The sequence below is a fragment of the Acanthopagrus latus genome, chromosome 11 (assembly GCF_904848185.1).
Source record: "Acanthopagrus latus isolate v.2019 chromosome 11, fAcaLat1.1, whole genome shotgun sequence".
NCBI classification, from domain to species: Eukaryota; Metazoa; Chordata; class Actinopteri; order Spariformes; family Sparidae; genus Acanthopagrus; species Acanthopagrus latus.
In genome coordinates this window covers 8766631-8786477 of record NC_051049.1, presented here as the reverse complement: position 1 = coordinate 8786477, position 19847 = coordinate 8766631, and the positions used below count along the sequence as shown (strand labels likewise).

At 43.3% G+C, this 19847-nt stretch overlaps 2 protein-coding genes across 6 annotated transcripts in view; one reads left to right on the top strand and one right to left on the bottom strand.

Moving 5' to 3' along the window:
* The window catches only part of ralgps2 (Ral GEF with PH domain and SH3 binding motif 2), a 70649-nt gene that overhangs the window by 38788 nt on the left and 12014 nt on the right, over nt 1-19847 (top strand). The window lies entirely within an intron of this gene.
* Nucleotides 1888-18725, bottom strand: angptl1a (angiopoietin-like 1a). Its single transcript, XM_037115426.1, has 6 exons — nt 18424-18725; nt 7999-8252; nt 7251-7871; nt 4299-4492; nt 3170-3440; nt 1888-3067 (listed from the first exon to the last, which is right to left on the bottom strand). The coding sequence occupies exons 2-6, from the start codon at nt 8186-8188 to the stop codon at nt 2880-2882; spliced, it is 1464 nt and encodes a 487-aa protein (XP_036971321.1). The 5' UTR covers nt 8189-8252; nt 18424-18725; the 3' UTR covers nt 1888-2879.

The window sequence follows — 19847 nt, the reverse complement described above, 5'->3', positions numbered from 1 at the left end:
GCCAAGTTGGCACAGAGCAGGGAATTCGCCACTCTCTTGTTCTCAGGCGTTCTTCTCCATGATAAATCCACTCTATCCCACCGAGGGAGAGTGGGAAAGATTGACTGGGAGACTGCAAGCCGCAGTGCTTGTTCCAGAGCATCACTCCAAACACAAGTGATCCGAGTGAGGGTTTCTCCTGATGTATTTTTGCACGAGTTTGCCTCTGTGGTCACTAAACAAGGTATCCGTTGAAGTTCAGTTAAGGTCCCAACCCATAGCCGAGGGCTTAAATTACCACATGTTTTTCTTTGTGCTAAATATGCCACAAGAGGGTTAACCTCTGAAAAGTGTGTTTGTGTCCTTGTGCCAATTTTGTGACATCCTATCATGTTACTGTCTTTGCCCCATTTGCACATTTTGGAAGTCTGATGCTTATCTGTGATGATAACAAGGCTTTAGAAAGAGCCTTGTGTGTCCTGTGTAGACTCCAGGCTTTGGTTTTTCCACACTCTTACTTTTGTGCTTAACTGTGCTCGTGTGTGTGTGTCTGTGTGAACTCTGGCCTGCTATTAGGCTCAGCAGACACAGCCCACTCCTGTCTGCACTGCATTCACCACAGGGCTAGCCTGTTAAATGTTCAGATGAGCTTGTTCCTGTTCTGTAGCCAATCATACAAGGACAAAGAGCCCACAGAAGTGTATGGCTCCACTGTGACAGAACACACACTTCAAAATGTCCCCCCTGCTTTTAGCTGCAGTCCTCCATTGGTCTGAATTGGTTCAGCCATGTACTGCTGTGCACTCAAGTGTTCAGACAGTGCTCACAGTGCAATACATACTGACGTAGTTGCATTTTGAAAGTAAACACAAGTCCTAAAACGATGGTTGGATTGCAGTGAAACACAGTTTAGTTCATAAAACTTTACTGGGATTCTGCAGTAACTATTTGCTATTTCGTCTCTGTTTCTAGACCTAGAGTCATTCTCCAGCGACAAACTTAAGGACCCTTGAGTCCCTTCTGCTTCAGCATGCTGTTGCCATAGTTGTTGGAGTAGCTGTGGGACAAAAGCAACACTGTTTGACATAGCCAATGTAATCGAAATCACCAGGGGTGAAGTGTCATATGTGTCGGATCAGAAAAGGCAGCTAGCTGAGAGGTTCATTTCCCTACGGGTTCCTATGACCTTATAGGTCTGTGTTTCGGGGCCTTGCTCCTGGACTACATAGTTACAAAGTATTGTAGATGGCCTACCTGCCAGTTTTGTCAGCTCACTGTGTGTGTGCAAGTATGCGAGATAAATTGTATTGACCATATGTTTCCGTGAGCTTCTTCTCCTGACTCTGTTTGCATCAGCCTGCTCCCGTCTGCTCTTACTTACAGTTCTCAGTGGGGAGCCATAATTTCAAGATATGCGTTTGCATTTGAGACTTAGAAAAACTCAACAGTTTTATGTGGAAGGAATGTTTGCCTCCTTCTCATCCCTGTCTGTCTTTCTCCTGCCTTTTTATCTGTGCTTCATTTTAGTTTAAATTCTTCTATAACATCATCATTTAATATCCTGCCTGTTATCTATTTCTGTCCTCACCTTGGTATAGTCCAATCTGATAATGTAATTTTAAATGTTCCCCTGCTGTGGTCACAGTTCATTTCTCTTCTCCCCACTTCTTGAATTATTAAATCCATCTGGCCCTCTTCCGTGCCTTGACGCTTATATTGCACTTAAATCAGATCAAAGAAATTTTAAGTGTTCCATTTTAGATGATTGTACCATCCTTTTTAAACAGATAGTCCTGCCTCATATTTTACAGACGCAGTAATATTTAAAGTTTTCTGGCAAAGTCATTCTGGCAAGAATTTTTTTATCAAAGAAAGGGTCACATTTAAACCCGCACCTTTATATTCATTTGTACAGAGTGACAGACTATTCATTGTTTACAAATGGATTTAATTTGAATGATGAAAACAGGTAGTGCGTGTCACATATTCTCAGTTCTCAAGTCAACAAGACATCCAATCTGGATGTGTGTGTGTGTGTGTTTGTATGTGTGTGTTTGTCCTTCTGTTCAAGTGTCATTAGTGTATCTCTACATGGGATAAACAATATTAAGAATTGCATTGTTACAGGGGTAGATATAAAATGGCCATGACTATACTTACTATAAATACACTGATAAATAACAAAGAATGGCAGAGTGACAACATTGTGAACATTTGGCCTGAGTTGAATCACACCTCTTAAATTACCTTTCACAAATAAAGCCAAAGATATTTACATACCAAAGCCAGCTCAGCCACATGCACATTGGTAAAGGACATTGTTGCACACGTTTAACAAAATAAACTCCAAAAGTCCAGACAAAACCCAGAAACAAGTAGACAGTAGGTTTAACAAGGCCTGTCCTCTAATGGTTGATTGTCATGTTTTCTAATTGGCAACACACCTTTAAACTGCATCAAACATCCCAGTACATCCAGTACCTTTCGATATGGGCAACACTACTTTCAATAAGTCACCATTAGCTGCTCAGAAGAAAATTACTTAGTAAATGACCATTTCCCTTTATTACATACTGAGTTTGAACAAGAGTGAGTAAGATAGGGCACTTGAGAGTAATACTTAATGGTCCCAGGGAGCTTGACGGATCATTACTTTCCAGACGGAAAGGTGGAGGCAGTTACTTTAGGAGGGCAATGGCATGAGTGTTCATCTCACAGTTAGAGTCAGCTTGGGCCACTGCACAGAGTGCTGGAGTCTTTAATGACCATCTCTTCCTCCTTTGTATTTTACAAGGCACTGTTGTACGATGGAGGAGATTCCTGGTCCTGCCATTACAGTATTTGTTTATGACTAGATGAAGATTAGGAGGTGCATTTGAAGGGAACCACAGTCCAGAGTTTCAGTCGATCGGTCGGATCATGAGGCGGACTGACTTGAGGGAATAGAAACCTCCACCGTAATCTGCCCAGAAGATTCCATCCTGAAATTTGCTGCGGTAAACTCCTCCGCTGTACCATACGCCATTCAGGTTGGTCTGGCCACAAGCGTTGTACCACCAGCCACCCTTATGGAAGTGGGCGCAGTTACCTAGTGGAGACGGATGCAGCATCGTAGAAGAAAGTGAATGTGATGGACAGACAAATGAGTACTAATGTGAGAAATTTCAAAACATTTTGGAAGTCATTTCACCAGAAAATGCGTCCTTGTCGCGATCGAGAGTGGTGAACTGTTTGCCGTTGTGACTGCTGAAGGAGTCCCCGGCATTGCCCTGGTAGGTGCCGAGCCTCAATCGATAACCCTCGCTCTCTGACTCCAGGTGGAAGCTGCTGTACTCGGCATACACCTTCTTCCCTGTCCAGTCCTCCAGCTCTACCATCAGCTTATAGTCGCCCTGTTTCCCCAGGTTGTAGATGTTGTCCAGCCCAAGCCAGTGTTCACCGTCTATGTTGCCAAATCCTTTCTGTAGGGGACAAGCACCACAGCATGTTCTTTTGTTATTCATTACAAGCTGTGGCTCATGTTGAAAAACATTGTCGACCAACAAAGTGCAGATTTAATTTGAGTTGGTCGACACTGTGGGTTAGCTAACTGTTTGAAACAACAGATCTCATTTCATACTGTGGTCAGTGAAGGCAAATCAAGTCCAAAAAATACAAACTGTAAAGCAGTGTGAGGTAAATGAGCTTTCTTTGCAGAGTGGTGAGTTTAGAGGAGTCTGTTGGCATATCGAGTGAAATGAAATCAGTTCCACTTCCCTTGGAGATGATAATGTGTTAAGGTTGTGATCTGTGGTTTCTCACTCGAGACAAATTAATTGAATGGCAGAAGCTACGGTTATTTTGCGGTTGGATGGAGAATACAGCATGTGAAGAGCTGCAGAATCACACTTCTGTATCTGATCCAAACTACATGGAAGTAGTGATTTCTAGATCTGATTTTATAATGAAACGGAAAATTGCGAGACACTAGGTGTTATTCAAACCAATGTCTTTTCATTTCTGTCCTCTGCATGCTCTGTTAGACCTCGGATCAGTTCTCAATTGTATAACTCATGGGAAGAAAAAAGAAGGAAGGCATCATTTCCCATTTCCAGAGGGTTGAGCTTTATTTCCCTCCCAGCCCACCACGGTTCTGATGTGCGTATATTTGTATGTAGGTCCCTGGCTCCAGTTCTTGGCTGTGATTTTGGTGTAAGGAAATCCACCGCTAAGCTGTTTACACTGATGGAGCAAGTGCTTGCTTAGTGGCCCCAGACTGAACTGCTTAGTCTGAGTCACTGAGGAAATGGGAAAGGGAAAATTTTGAATACAATTTTTACCTTGTAGTTCTCCCAATTCCGAAAGAAGTTAACAGAGCCATCCTTCCTCCTCTGCAACACCGTCCATCCACCATTGTCAAGGCCATGTTCACACCAGGCTTGGATCAGCCTATCATTGGCGTCTGTCTTAAGCAGGTACATCCCACTGGTGGCATGGCCGGCCTGTCGCACCTGGAAACAGTCCTTGAAGGGACCTGTGGTCGGAAAGATGGTTGTTGAAAAAGAGGAAGACAAAAAAATATTGAATAGAGATTGTGCTTGTGTCTGCAATGGTCCTTGCTTCGTTATCATATTCTAATTTGCATAACAATAATATTCTTAATGTTCAGAATTTCAGGTCAGTTTCAACCCCCTTGAACAACTAAACCATTCAGCAGCTGAATTGAAAGAGATATTTTCTTTTTTTATTGCATATGCAAAAGTCATCATCATCAGTCTAGGGGCTCTAGAAAGCAGACAAGTGAAAAGGGGAGAGAAAGTTTGGAAGGATCCTCTGCTCGACCCCATGGTTTGAGGGGATTTATCATTGTTGCCACATTCTTTGGAAAATATCTCCATTTGCTCAGACCATCCAAACATCCTGCAGTTTCAAGTTACACTAACATGCATGTGTACACTTAAATTGTTATATGAATATTAACTAAGGTTTAGTCTCCAAGTGAAGCCATGTGGCAGCACTGCACCCAGACTTGAAGCTGCTGAACGTAAACCCCAGCATATTTCCTCTGTTTTCCCCAGTGAGTGTATGAATTAAACCAGCATGAACACCAGCATTGTGTTGGGGCCTCCAGGGCCTAAAGGTCCATGGGAGATGGTTTTCTCAGCTGAGCGCAGGAGCACAGGGATCCAGTGTAATACCCCAGCATAGACCTCTGAAATTCCTCAGCATGCTACTGTATTTTTCTAGTGATATATCTTAATCAAACTTATCAGTGAAGAGGTTCTCTAACTTATTCTCCTGCCCTCGTTAATGTCACATTCTTGTTACTTTCTTCTATGGGAGCATTATGATGTCGAGGTTAGAAACTAAAAAGAACCATTCAGCCTTTACAGTAGCTGTGAAACTAGATTGAAGTCAGCCTATAAATGGCCTTTGGCTTGGTTTTGGCTTTATTCGTAACTTATTCTTCTCTCTGATTTAGATATACACTATCTATTGAAAAGCATACATTTATCCATCTATATTTAACAATTGCAATCAAAGGGAAAATTAAAGCAACCCAGTGGAGTAAATCTCCTATAAATGTATCAAAGGAGAAGACGTACTGAACCTTTATTAGCAGGATTTGGGTAAATGTGTTTAATGGAGACTAGAGGAAGACATATTTTGAGTGTTTTTCTTGTATGAAAGTGGTAAAGGATAATGTATCAGCCACCCAAACAAAAATGATCCACTCCTGACTTTCCGTTGTTTTCCCTGGTGTTATGTAGATAAGGGTTGTCCAGATTGAGAGATTTGTTTCAGTCACATACAAAAATTTGGTTCTGGCAATCAGAGAGAGAAGCAGCAGCTTATTGTTTAACATTTGAACCACAATACTGATGAGAATAGTGGAATGGAGCTCTCAGTTTTAATGACCTATGATTGACTAATACAACCCTAAAATTACAGTTCAACAGGGGCTTTGTAAAAGTAGGTGGAGAATTATTTTACACAGCTGGAAACAACCACATGAACACTGTCAACAGTGCTTTTTATAATCTACAGAGTTTACTTTTGCCTCCCCCAACCAGTTCACCTCTTGTCCTTTTAGTTCTCTCTCTGTTTTTTCTTAGGTTCTCTTTGGAAAGAAGAGTCGTTAGCACATTGTTGTCATTTTTTGTGCTTTACAGGGACTGAAAGTGTTGTGAGTTTCTGACATTTATCAGAAACTCTGGTTTGAGTGCACACTTCACATTACTACATAGGCAGAACAGTAACAGTGCATTATTTAAGAGCTAACCTGGTAACGGTGATTTTCTAAATGGTACCTGCTGTTTTCTCTAATGGCAAGTAGTAAGATAGCAAGGATAGCTTTAACTGGAGTCCTTTTTGAATGGTGAATTTAACCAGAAATTTAGATATCTGAATTAATCAGTTACAAGTGAAAATATTCCTCATCTCATCATTATTATGTGACCTATATTATGTCACCCTATTATGTGACTCTCCTGCCAGGATTCAGACAAGCCTTCGTTTCATCCTCTTTTTGTCTGAGGGATGTTATGCATGATTTCATCCATTTCAGCAGCTGGCTGTATAACCTCTGTCAACATTCCCCGCCGTAGTCTAATCGCCAGTCAAAACACAACATCCCCTAACTAATTTTTTGGAGTCATTTCCAAGTAGCATTATATGCTTGCAAATTGCGTTCAGATTGAAGATGATCCCTCTCAGATGTCAGAATTTGTCAGTCTCATTAAGAAACACACAGAGGAGCCTAATCTTTCTTTGAGTATTTCATCTGATTTGATGGTTTTGTCTAGCGGTCTGGAAGAGACCATGTGGACTATGAGCTCTTTTTGATTATACCTTGCTCCTTTATTTCTTGCGTTGAATAGATGCAAATCTGACTGAAGCTTTGCAGTAAATTCATATTCCTGTTCTCTGAAGTGTTTTTACTGCTGTTTGAAGACGCTTAATCCACATCCTACTAATTTAGTACATATGCTCTATGCAGTGTAGCCAATACCAACAGCCAAGTGGGAATCATAGGAATGTATGATTTCACCACCTCTGGAGCATGCCAAGGATGAGCCAATTGTGCCTTAGCAATACCAACTGTTGTGAGAAATTACGTTTCCAATTGTAGGTAGGTATTGTAATTACCTAGATAGGTAATTGTTCTATTTAGGATAATTAGCAGTTGCTCGGCTTCCCTCTCCTAAAAAACTGATTGGATCTCTGATAGTTGATGGTGTTCAGTAACTTATTCCTTCCTCATCCCCTGACACTTGGAAATTGGTACATACCATCAGAAGTCAGTGTTCCCTGTGGTGGTGGAGGGTCAATGCCAAATGGGCTTGCAGTAGGGGTGTCCATGCGTGATCCTCTGGGAAAGGCTCGGTTGTTATTGTCCCTCTGTATCTCATTGGTGAAACGATTGTTAACTGGTATATTCTGCGGTACCACTTGTACCAGTGGGGGTACTACCGGCAGCTCACTGCGTCCCAGAGTCCTCATACACTGCTCCTCCAGTGCAGAGATGAGAACTGACTGGTTGTTGACCACCCCGGCCATTATGGCATACCGGGACTCCAGCTCCTTGTACCTTGAAGCCAGTCGCATCATCTCAGAGGTCACATTGAGGACGCGATTTTCCAGCTGGGCTAGCTCCAGAGAGTTGTCTCTTTTCCTGATGATCTCATGGAGCAGCTGCATATAGAGTTGGGTCACCCTGGAGTTCATGTTCCTGCTCTCTTTCCGCAACAGCTTCATCTCATTCACCAAGTTACCATCAACATCCACCACCAGCTGCAGCGTCTCGATCTCACGCCGCTGTTTGCTGAGTACCTCCCGCACATCTGCTATGTCCATACGGGTCACTCTGTCCTTGTCAGGCTCGGGTCCTGTGGTGCTGGCACAGATTGGACCTGATGACAGATAGGAATTATTTAGAGGATTAGCATGATTTAGATTTTCAGAAAATCAGGGGCTGGTTTAAAAGAAGGGCCATATGAAATATAACAGTTTATTACAAAAACTAATTATCCTTTGAACCTGTGATTCTCTGCTCAGGCACAAGGAAAGTGTAGGAACACTTTTTGGCATTGGGGTCCAGAGGGGCTCTTTTACTCCTGTGGAGAGAAGGCACTTTGGTCCTCCGGGCTTCCCTGGAGCTCCTGCAGTAACTTTCCTCCCAGAGAGAGAGGCAAAGCAGAGCGCATAGGCTCCACATCAGCCCCTGCATTGCTGCAAGCTGGTCAGATGGATAGATGGACAGCTACTGGTGCTCCGTCCCCCCAGGCCTCCCTGCAAGAATACAATAGTTTGAGGGTTGGGCTTTTGAAACAGTCGCTTTGTTTGTTTCCTAAGTCTAGGAGGAAATTACTGCCATAAGCTTTTAATGAAAAGGTATTTGACACTTTTTCAAGTATTCATAGACAATCAGTAAATGTTTAGGAGAGTGTTCACTCAGTGTGCAGTAGCATAGTTATCAAGTCAGTGTTGCACTTAGTGTTGTTTGTGTGGAAAGATTGAAAGGGAGACCACATTTGTTTGCCAGCCCATGGGATAAGGTCTGCTTTGTGTCTCGGTTAGCTCCCCTGCTGACAGATCACCAATTTTTCTGTGGTCCAGTGAGTCACTCGCATTAAGAGATTTGCTATATGCCTGATGGCTGTGCTTTATCTTTGGTACCTGCCGCTCCTTTTGTTTCATGTTTACTCAAGGAATTAGATAATTCTTTCTCTTGCAAACTCGCATCGCTTTGTCTTCTGTAGTATGTTGCTTAATAATCTTTTTCAGTTGCAGGAACAGTTCCAGTAACCCTTTTTAAAATTATTGGAGCCTTGCAGCATGCTGACCACAATAACCTAGTTTGAGTTCTGAATTCCAGCCAAGACCGAACCGGTTCCTGATCATTTCGACCAAAATTAAAGTGGTTCGGAACCTGAAAATTGGGGTCCCGGATGCAACCAAAAAAACTGCAAGTTTGCAAGCACATATTCCAAAGGTGGGTGTGCATTGTGCAAAGCCTTCAGTTGATGACATAGCCTTATTATTATGCCTCCACTCAAAACCGGTGTGAACATGGGCTGGTTTGCTAGACAGCAAGATTCAAAGAATCAGAGTCGTTTTGATGGAAAAAGGATAACTGTAGTTTTGGCCCCCAAACACTGTGCATTTTGAAGGCCCACAAATTCTGGATTTACTATGTGACTACTACAGGTCATGTAGCACATTCAGGAGAATGGTAAATTCTTTTAGTGCTCCCTGAATTGAATTTGCTTAAAAACTATAACTTCGGACTAGTTCATGAATTTAGGTTCTAAGTATTTGGACAAAAAGACCTTAAAGAGGGTTCAAGACCTTCAGCCATGCTCGTGGTGACTATATCAGTGCTGCCTACTTGCACATTGACCCCCCCCCTCTTCTTAGTAAAACCCATTGACCGCTGATTCCTGTTCAGTTTCCTGTGAAGTTCAAAATGCTTACTGCTCCATGTGGCTAAGTACATCCAACAGGGATGTCGAGGAGAAGGCAGTATTTTTGTTAGACTTGAAAGATTCTACAAGCGCACACATACAGATGGACACAGCAGGGGTGTTTACAGAACGTAGGAACAGTTTGTGCAGAGTTGTCTTCAGCCCTGTCTAATTTGAGGGGTGACTCCTGGCATGTCCTAGCTTCGATCTTATCCCTGCTGATTCTGGTTCTGTTTCTCATCAATGCACAAACACACAAACAGATGTACACACTGCTCCCCTTAACACCCTGGCCTGGGCCTGTGCAACGCCAAAACTGTCCAGCGCCACTGATCCACTCCATCACTCTTCAGACAGTCTTTACTCAGTGCCACATAATTAAGCTCTACCTCCACCCTGAAACTCAGGCCCTATGTGTCTCCCATATGACGCCATTGTGGTTCTTCAGGAATTCTGGCAACTCTCTCATTTGGAACAATGTCTAGAAGGAACAGGATTGCAGTTAGCACTACAGAACTGAAGTGTGTGTGCACGCTCTTGCTGGTATGTGTAAGCTTGTGTGTCGATCCATATGATTGAGTACTGTTTGTGCATGACTATCCAGAGATGTTCTTCATTTTCATGGTGATGTGTTTTTCCAGCAGCCAGTGTGTCTGACAGCGTAACCAGGTACTGTATCCTTGCTGACCTCGGTGAGAGCTGCTAATGGCTTTAACAGCAGTGTCAGCAGTATCAGTTCTCATGTGTAACTTCTCGTCCAAACTATGACTGGCTTTCTGCTAGGGATGGGCGATCTGCCTGAGAAATAATATCACGATCTGTGTAATGGCAGTCATAATATATGATCTTATTTGGGATCAAGATTATGGCCAGAGTTGAAATAGCAGATTAATTCCTGCGTTTGCATCATTATGCTCCATTTCTGCCACGCTGTAAGCTATTAAAGACCTTTTACAGCCATGTAAAGGTAAAGGTCATGTGAAGTTTGGAGACGGAATGGACGACTCATCTCAGGAATACATTTTGGACACCATCATCAAATCGCCCACCCATACTTTCTGCAGCTCCATAAATTGTCCATTCAGCACCAACTTCAGTCAACCTCATGCCTTTTAAGCATGAGCAAGAAAGGCATCATTGCAGCTCATCCATCAGCCACCACCTCCTTCATTTCCCATCTTTCTTATCCTTCTTTTCCTTTCCTTCTCTGCCCTTCTTTCTCTCCATTTCCTATCTTTTGGAACCTGATTTCCTCCTTGGTGGTGGTTCTGAGTATGAGGGGCCTCGTCTCTTTCATGGAACCATCGAATATCAAAGACATTCCAGGGAACGTGGAGAGGTCACCAGTGTGTCGTGAAGCTACAAGGTTTACAGTGTTTCCCCAGAACGAGCAGAGCGGCTCCTTTGTTCTACCCCAACAAACTGAAACTAAACACTGCTGAAGTGCTCGGGGACTTGGTAGCTATTGAGTGGAAAAAATAAAGTGCTCACCTTTGGGAGTGAAACATTACGCATGCAACCATGCCTTCACATGCTAAAGATGCAGGCAGTACAGTTTGTTGTGCATTGGGAATTTAGATTACTTTCTGTAGGATCAGAGTTTGTGTCTATCACATTTGTGGCGATCTGTGCAGCTAGCCGTCCCACTTGATTGTATTGTTTCAGCAGACTTGGAAGGTCCAATTATGCCAGCAGTAGTCCACATCTGGCTCTATTCAGATTCAACAACAAAAGAAGCAACAAATAATGAAAGTCATACACCGTTTGGATGTTTCTCAACAGGCTGCACTTAAATCATGCCAGACTGGATGTGGGACAGTGGGAGCACTTTCCTTTTCTTATATGATTGTGCATTTTTATGACAAGTTGAAATAAGTTCATGTACCATGTGCATTGTTTTTATTTTCATTTGTTGGACAAAGCCAAAGTATTGCTTTTGGCTCACAAGTACTGCCTGGTGCTCCCTCATGTGTTTCTAATTCTTGAGTGTTATGTAGCTGGAAATGCATCTTGAGGTGCTTCAGAGAAAAGCTGCTTTCAGTCAGAACCAAGAAGAGCAGTGAGCTTCGTGCACAGATACTACATAGACCACACAAGGGAAGGAGAAGAGGAGCAACATGCTGTAAGGAAACAAAAGCACATAGATTTAGAAAGACAGCACAGACAGTATTGGATTAAAGATGGAAGAGAATAAAAGGGGAAGAAAGTGGGTCATGGCCCTTTTTCTTTTCCTGACCAGGCGTCATAAACTTGATGTGGAGCTCTCTGAGATGAATAGCTTCTATTCCTTTTTTAAGTCTTGACAAATATGCACTGTTTTCTGTGCCTGTTTCTTACCGTTTAATTACTTCCCTCTCTGTGTAAACCTTACTTCTTCCTTCTTTGCTTTCTCTGTTTCTCTTCGCTTCTTTTCTCTCCAGGTCTTTCAATTACAGCTAAGTCACTGAGACATATGAAAGTCTTGGGCTGCAAGCAGTACAGCAAATAACAAATTTTCTCCTTATTATAAATATAATTTCTTGTTGGCTCAGCTGTACAGACAAACGGCTCTTGTTTTCCATAACATCCATGTGAAACCAGTGTGTGGTAGGAAGGATTTGCCGTGGGCCTCTAACTCCGCCCGCCTTATGTTTTGGCAACAGTGGGAGCTTCATAAGTCTTTGTAAGTGCACTGCTGGGTCATCCCCCACTTATAGTTATTAATAGTCAGGAGACATATGACAGTGGCTTTTTAATTGTCCTCTCTGTTTGTCTCTGTCTCTGTCTGAGCTATGGTTTAATTTATTTTCATGGTTGTTATTGGAACAGTCTAGGGACTGACATTATTCATGACACTGACTTCGTCTGTGGTCTTTACCACAAAGTTTTTCATCCTATTCGGGACAATTTTCAGTTGATTGAGTCACAATCGTGTTACTGTTCAGGTCCATTAGAATAACTCTGTCATCCAGGGAAAACTGTCAAATGTGCCACAGACTCTATACCTTGTTTTTATTTTTTGTTCAGGTTGTGTGATGTCTCATTATAAGTCAATACTCTTCCCTTCTTTTAGTTCTACAGCTCTTTGACGTGAATAGCAGAATTGATTCTGTGAGTGCTGAGGCCATTGTCTATTCACCTTACACTCATTAAAGATCTCTGGACTACTTCATGCCAGACACAAATGCACAGTTATTTTTCTTGACACATGTACCTGTATTTGCCCTAACACAGGCATGTACAGATGTTGCAAAGAAGTGTCAGCTTTGCTCCTGGCTTCGCTCACCCTGATAATCAGCTCAGCTGTGTTCCCCAGTGCTGTTAGTTGACTGAATAGAGCCCACAGCTGACTATTTGAGATTCAGTTTTGCTTTCTTTAATTATGATCAGCCCACGCTCACTCTAGGGATGTGTGTGTCTGTGTGTGTATAGCAAGGAAACTGGCTTTTGTCTACCTTAGTTTTCTCTGCGGGAGTTTTATGTTTTACATGAATGCTGATTAGCTTTTTTATGCTTGAGTGGGAGACAAATAATTCTTCTCTGCATGTCGTCAGAGAGGAAACGAACAGAGTGCTCATTAGGCAACGCGGCTGCTTACGTTACGGCTCGACAGGAAAAATGTGTTTAGCCTCGACGTTTAAACAACATAATGTGTGTTGGTTGTTGCATCAGAAAGACAACCATATGTCACAGTTGTGGCTTCAGGTTACTGTGCGTGTGTGTCTTGGCCTTAAAGAACACAGACATCATTTTGTGATCCGAGCCATGGCAAACTGCTTAATAAACAGTTAAACTGCTTCTGTGGAAAATTGGCTGGGTGCTGGTGTCTCGTTGGGATGAATCCCATTAAACTCACTGTCATACAGTATTTGTTTGACTTGAATGTTTATTCGATTCATCCAACTAAAACTAATGCCGTCCAATACAACAGTCCTGCACTAAACCTGCCTTCAAAACCACATCCTCCAAAATGACCTCGGTAAACTGCACATTATTTTTAGTGTTTGGAGACAGTAGCATAGAAAGTCTTGCCCTCACATTTTATAAGTATAAGCAGGGAGAATCTGTTCCTATGATCTGCGAGTACATTAAGTGGAGTGCACTGGACTGTTCATGCATGTATCAGTTGAGGAACATGAGCTAGAGCCCATGAGGGTGTGAAATTAAGATCCAGGCTGTCATCCTGCCAGAAGTCTCTTTTGACTGCTGTGCTGGTTTCTGAGCTCTTGCTCACAGCGCGTCTCCCGCAGTGATTTACCAGCTCTGATCTGTCAGTCTGTAGCCTGCTCACCAAAACAGGGGAGAAAGACTTGGACAAAATGTATTTATATTTTCATAGCCAGTGTATTTCCAGGCTTCCACTCCCCCATCTGGACCTCAGACTTTCCCACAACAAGTCCAAAATGGGCTGAAAAATACAACACATCATCACTGGTTAAGAGTAGGAGAGAAAAGTAAAAATGAAAGGAGGTGAGCAGAGGACAGAAGAGGTTTAGATTTGATTTGACAATAAACAGCAGCTCTGCTTTACATGACAACATGGAGCTGAGCCAGCTCTGCTGTTGGTGCGCAGCCAGAGACTGACTTCCATCACATCTGCACATGATGTCACCAGCCACTGTTTCCGTCAACGAAAGCTCTGTAACATGACCGCTCAAGGTGCTTTGTCCCTGAAAGACACAATTAGACTTATTCTTTTGTGCGAGCTAAAGCGACTGGTTGCATAGCTGACATGTTACTGATCTGGAATTGTGGGAATAATACACTTTTTAGAATTAGAAATCGAAGTATGAATAAGAACATGACAGCAATTCAAATAAGGGCCGATTCTCTTCGTCTGAGGTGTGGGAAGTTTTCCAGAAGTCATATGAAAGGTTTGAGTTGAAATAGATAGATATGATGTTAGGTTATCAAGGACAGGGGGTGGAGAGCCGAATGCAGCATGAGAGGGAAGGGAAGCAGTAAAAGTCCTGACATTATGAAACTATTCATGGCTAAACTCCAAAAACTGTGCTAACAACTAGGAAAAACTTGTAAAATGTTCATCAACAGACTTGATGAAAGCACCCAGAGATTAAATACTGCTACCACAGTTTAATAGGAAATGCGCTGTCTTAATGTTGTGGTTTTTATGTTTCCTCATTAAATTGCACATGTTGGGAATATTAAAAGAGGAATCAGACCAGATACAAGGAGCAAGGATAGGATTTTCTCTACACTTGGTGCTAGCAGTTGCTCCTGAAGCCTCCCTCCAGAGTTAGAAGAAATGAAGGATGAGGTGGACTCACGAAGACGCCGTGTTAGATTAAGTGGTTCTGTTTAGTAAGACATTAGCCTGTGGTTAGAACGCAACCAATCCAATAAAACCCCATAAGTGGTTCCTGCTTTCTAGGTACTGAGTCTTCTGCCTTCACAACTCTGTATTACTGAGGAGGGAGCCCCCAAAAACTCCCTGAGGCCCCACGGCCCCCATCTGTTTTCCTTCTTCTATAGTGAAACTCTAAACATGTGGGCTGATGTTGGGGTCAGAGGTCTATATGTGGGATTAGGGTGCAGCACCACCCTTCCTCTACCTCACCCCTCCCCACACCCCTCCACTCCACAACCCCTGCAATCAATCGGTCTTTGTGGAAAACGGGTCTCCCTCTTCCCCTTCTTTCTAGATGCACAAACACAGTTCCTATGTTCAAGGCTGTCTGGGGCGCTGGGATGGGGTGGGGGCGTGGGGGTTGAGTTCATATAAGGCCATCACTCCCCATCTGTCATACTTTGTCAAGATAAGAACCCTCAACCCTCCAACACCCTCCTCTGTCACTCCACGGCACTCGTCCTTTTACCTCCCCCCATCGCAGAACAAACAGCCTGCCCCTCATCACCAACACAGTGCACACTGGCACTTATTTATATGTCCACATGTGCAGCATGATATTAATTCTTGCGTAACAAAATTACCCCAGTAATTTCTGACCCAGGCTGACAGATGAGCTGTTACCTCGCCCGTTCAGGTGGTTCTTCCCTTTGATTTGAATTTAACTCGTAAAGTGACGCTTGGCTTTGAACAAACACATTCTGCTGCTGCTGCTGCTGCTGCTGCTAAGGTTTCCAGCATTAGAGAATAGCTGGAGGAGGGTCAGGGGAGAGAGGAGAGCCGGGAGGAAGGAGGATAAAAATGTTACACCATTTATAAAAATGTTTGGTAGGCTGGTCGGTGTAAGTCGTCAGGTTTAGGAGATTGCTCGCACTCGCCACTCTCTTCTTGAGTTTTATTTCTCCTCTGAGTCACACTTAACCTTAAGCTCATACCACCGGCTGCACATGCTTTCTATTAGTTGAATCAGCAAATAAATTCACACTGCATTACACACTCCTTGCCCAACGGCTCTACTTGGTAACATGCCTCCGCTTCTCTTGTGTGTTTGTGCCGACCCTCCTGGCTGACCTCATCCTCCCTATGGTGACCTGTCCGTTCAACTGTGTCCAAGCTCTCATTAGGGGGATTCTAAGTGAGCCCAACGCTGCAGCTTGTGACTTTCATTCGCATTCTGTTGCTGCTCTCTCTTTTTTTCCCCCCCCACAGTTGTAATTTTTTTGTTATTCTTCAGCCACATCCAGCAGCGCTACAGGCAGCCTCATAGCTTGTAGCACGAGTTTTAAGTAATATAATGAGTCCGGCTTGTTGTACTGTGGTTGGAGTTAACCGCATGTGGTCAGCAAAGCAAGAGTGCAGCGGTTTTTGGACAAGCCCGTGTCTGTACCCAGGGTGTGTTATCTGTGTGTTTTACAGATAAGATCAGCCGAGCTGTCCGTTAAACATCTCCGTCTGTGAAGGGTCAGCACATAGCCTCTGGTCAGATACTGAGATACAATTGGCCACATGCCCATTGCCCAAAAACCAGTGCTGGCTGAGTTAGCTATCAATCTCCTGCTGTGCTACAACAAAGTCTGTGATGGGATGGCTGGGGCAGTTAACTGGCTCTGACTGCCTACCGTGCTCTACCTGACCGCTCTTTATTGGCTTGTCCTGGGAGTTTTAAAATCTTTAAATAGGAAAGACATCAAACGGCAATTCTGTAGTGATTTATAACTTGGTGTGAGGGTTAAGAGAACAGTTAGTTTATGTGTGGATTGGTTGTAATGACCCATTAAGGCCAGTTTCAGGTGAACCTGAGAGCCAAGCGCTGCGGCTGCACCATGAAATGTCCTGGATATTTCTCAGACAGCTGCTCCGTCCTTCTCTTCATCTTTTTAAGCTTTTTTTTCTTTTCCATGCTGAGTTATTGGAGGTATTGAAATTAAGATTTATTACCCTGCGAGAAAAATGAGCAAGCACGAAATGTTTTCTTAGCCTTTTTCCCTCGTTTTGGCCTTTTTCCTCAAGCTTAGGCTTTTTGAAGCTCCTTTGAAGGGTGTGTGTTTTTGTGTGTATGTGTGCTCTCAGCACTGTCCTCTCTTCTCATGGTCGTTTACAGCCTTCACAGATGTGGCTTTGTAGCGAACAGAATATTTTCCACAGATCGGAACAACAGACCAGCACATAAGTGAAACCACTTGAAGATAATTGTGAGTTGGTGATATGGAAGTGCACCACATTGATGTTGTTAGCGTTCAAAGCTTTTGCTATCATGGTAAGGTATTGACTGAAGTGTTTTCTGTCCACAGGGTGTATTTAATAGAGGATGTGGTTAGTGTTGGATTATGTTGTATCGTTTCTATTCCCTTCCCTTTACACAGCAACTTGTAGTCTCTTTCAGTCAACTTTTCAAAAACTATAATGTATGTTCTGTGCATCTCTTAACTCTCAAATGTAACAGGGAAAAGCATGTCACGACCTCATTAGGTGTAATGTTACTGATCTAATCCTCAATTGCACTAAGTTGTGCTCCAAACCTACACTAACTACCCCCCACCCCCTGTTCATGGCCTAGGCTCAGATGGTGCTGCATTAGGAAACCAAAAGCCAAAAAAAAAAAATAAACAAGCCTGGCTCCACAGCTCAAATCTCTCTGTCTGATCAGATCAGCCTCCCTAAGTGTTTGGCTGGAATGCCCTACTTTTCTTTCTCTTAACTTTCTCTGTGCTTTTCTGTTTCTTAAATTTTAGATGGCCCAACAGTTGGGGGCATTGAATCTTTAAAAAAAAAAAAAAAAAAAAAAAAAGATCCTGATGAAAGTTTTTCATTATTTGTTTTTCTTTATATTGTTCTAATAAAGAGGCACCATGTAGCTTTGGAGAAAAAAAAACTCAGACTCAGATATTTTATTTTAGATGATAATATGAAATATTCATCTTTTCCATAACTGAATAAACAAGCTGTTCTCCAAGGGACATAAGGTCCCCAGAACACCGTTTGAAGCTCGAAAGGTGGCAGGGTCCACCATATATAAGCAAAGTGAAACAGTATTGTCTTTTTTAAGGTCAGTTCGTTGATTGAGTTTATTCAGTCACATAAGCAATGAGAGTTTGTTTATATACTTTGTTTAGGCATCAAGAAATCAGTCAAAGAAGATCTTTCTCTTCTCTCTTCAAATTTCTTCCCTGAAACTACAGAGTGCACCTTTAAAACGTACCCTCCATCCTATGGAAATGCCAATACTACCAAAATTGACTCTGTCCCTGCCTGCACAGATTACATCCTACACAACCTTTACACCCCTCACATGGTCTCCTGTACAGTAGGTCACACAGCACGGTATGTACAGTAGGTGTTGAATGTATACACATGATACAGCTCTCAGCATGCTGTACATCCCAGGCCTCAGACTGCAAAGGAAAGCCAAAGAAGCGTTGCTAAATGTTTCTGTCTGCAGCCGGAGCCTCCAGTCACGAAACGTCCTAACCTCTCCAACCTCTCAGCCAGAGCCCTCACAGCTGCTCTGACACACACACACACGCGCACACACACACACACACACACACACACACTCTCATGCATACACCAACAAACACGCGCGTACACGCTGTCCTCCCGGCACTCCAAAAACAAAACTTAGAAGCAGAATGAACTCGGGCGACTTTTACCTTTTTTTTGTCACCAGTGGTGGGGGTGTGTTTCCTGCAGTTATAGTTTCACGTGTGTGCTGTGTTGTGTCTTCAACGGGCCGCAGTGATCAGGACTCATCTCTGTCTCTCTTTGTCCCAGTCTTTTGAGGTGCTCCCCTCCACTCACTCCTTCTGTCCTGCAGCTGGAAATCACAATATAAGCGCCTTTATTTCTGCCGAGGCCCTACTTCCTCCAAAGATGTGCTCCTCCCTGTAGACTCAGCTGTCCCGGGGCTCAGGCTGGGGCATGGTTCAATGGCCGGCCGCTCGAACACACTGAGCTCTGACGACTGATGCCTTTTAGTTTTTCACAAAGGATGGGGGAGACTTGAAAAGAGGGAGGAGGAAGAGAGGGGAGGAGAAGGGGGATGAGGGTGTGGGAGTTTTTTTTTTTTTTTTGGAGTGGCCCAGCCTACCTCTGATGTCACTCTTGATGGGAGAAAAAAAGACAGAATAAGAGAATAACAGAGCTGCCTCATTAAGTTTCCCATCCTCAACAATGACCTTCATGGTTCATTTGTTGAAGAAGTGGGAGGAAACGAGACCCGTTTGAATCCAGACAAACTTTTTGCTGAGTCTGGGGCGCACACATGAGCTGCTTTGACCCCTTCTTCTTTGATTACAGCTCACAATTCCCCTCCCCGTCTGCCTTCTCCTTTAGCTGGAGGAGGAATCTGATTGTAATGCTGCTGAGGTTTCAGAGCTGCTTCCTGTAGCGCCTCAGCTGAGAGAGCAGGAGAAAAAAAAAGGCAGATAAAAATGATTTGTTCCTGGAGAATATCGCCCAGGTGGAGCCTGCTCTTTGCCTGCTCCTTATCACTGCTTACTTTATTGTGTCTAGGTGTGCCAGATGTGGAAAGATATGTTTTTGTTTTCTTTTTCTGCTGAAATATTTGAAAGATCTTGTAGCTAACTGGCAGAATAGAGCAGATAGCAGTTGAGCATTCCTTTTATGCTTTGTGACCACATTTCTTCCTCCAACCTTCAGATTTGAGATTTGATCCTCTTTTGCCACATGTAAGCACTCACAGAGCGTCTGTGTACCCTAACCACAGGTCCTCAGAGCACGCATCTGTCCGTGGGTGTTCCAGGCAGTATGGATTTGTGCATGACTAACTGCAGTTATCCCTGACAAGCTCTGAGAAGACCAGCTACAGCAGTTAAAGCCTTCAGGATCGCTCTCTTCCTCCTCCTCTCCCCATCTCTCACTTTCCCCCTCTTACAGCTGCGTCTCCGAACGCTTGTGAACTGTATCATTGCTCTCTCCCTGTGATTCTTATCAGATGGTGTCGTGTTTGTGTGTTTGTATGGTATCCCGAAGACAAGGGTTTGGCCCTTTTATCTACTGGCTCTAATCTTGCAGTTCTGCTGTCCTGGCTTATTTGTGCATCTGTGTTTAGACTC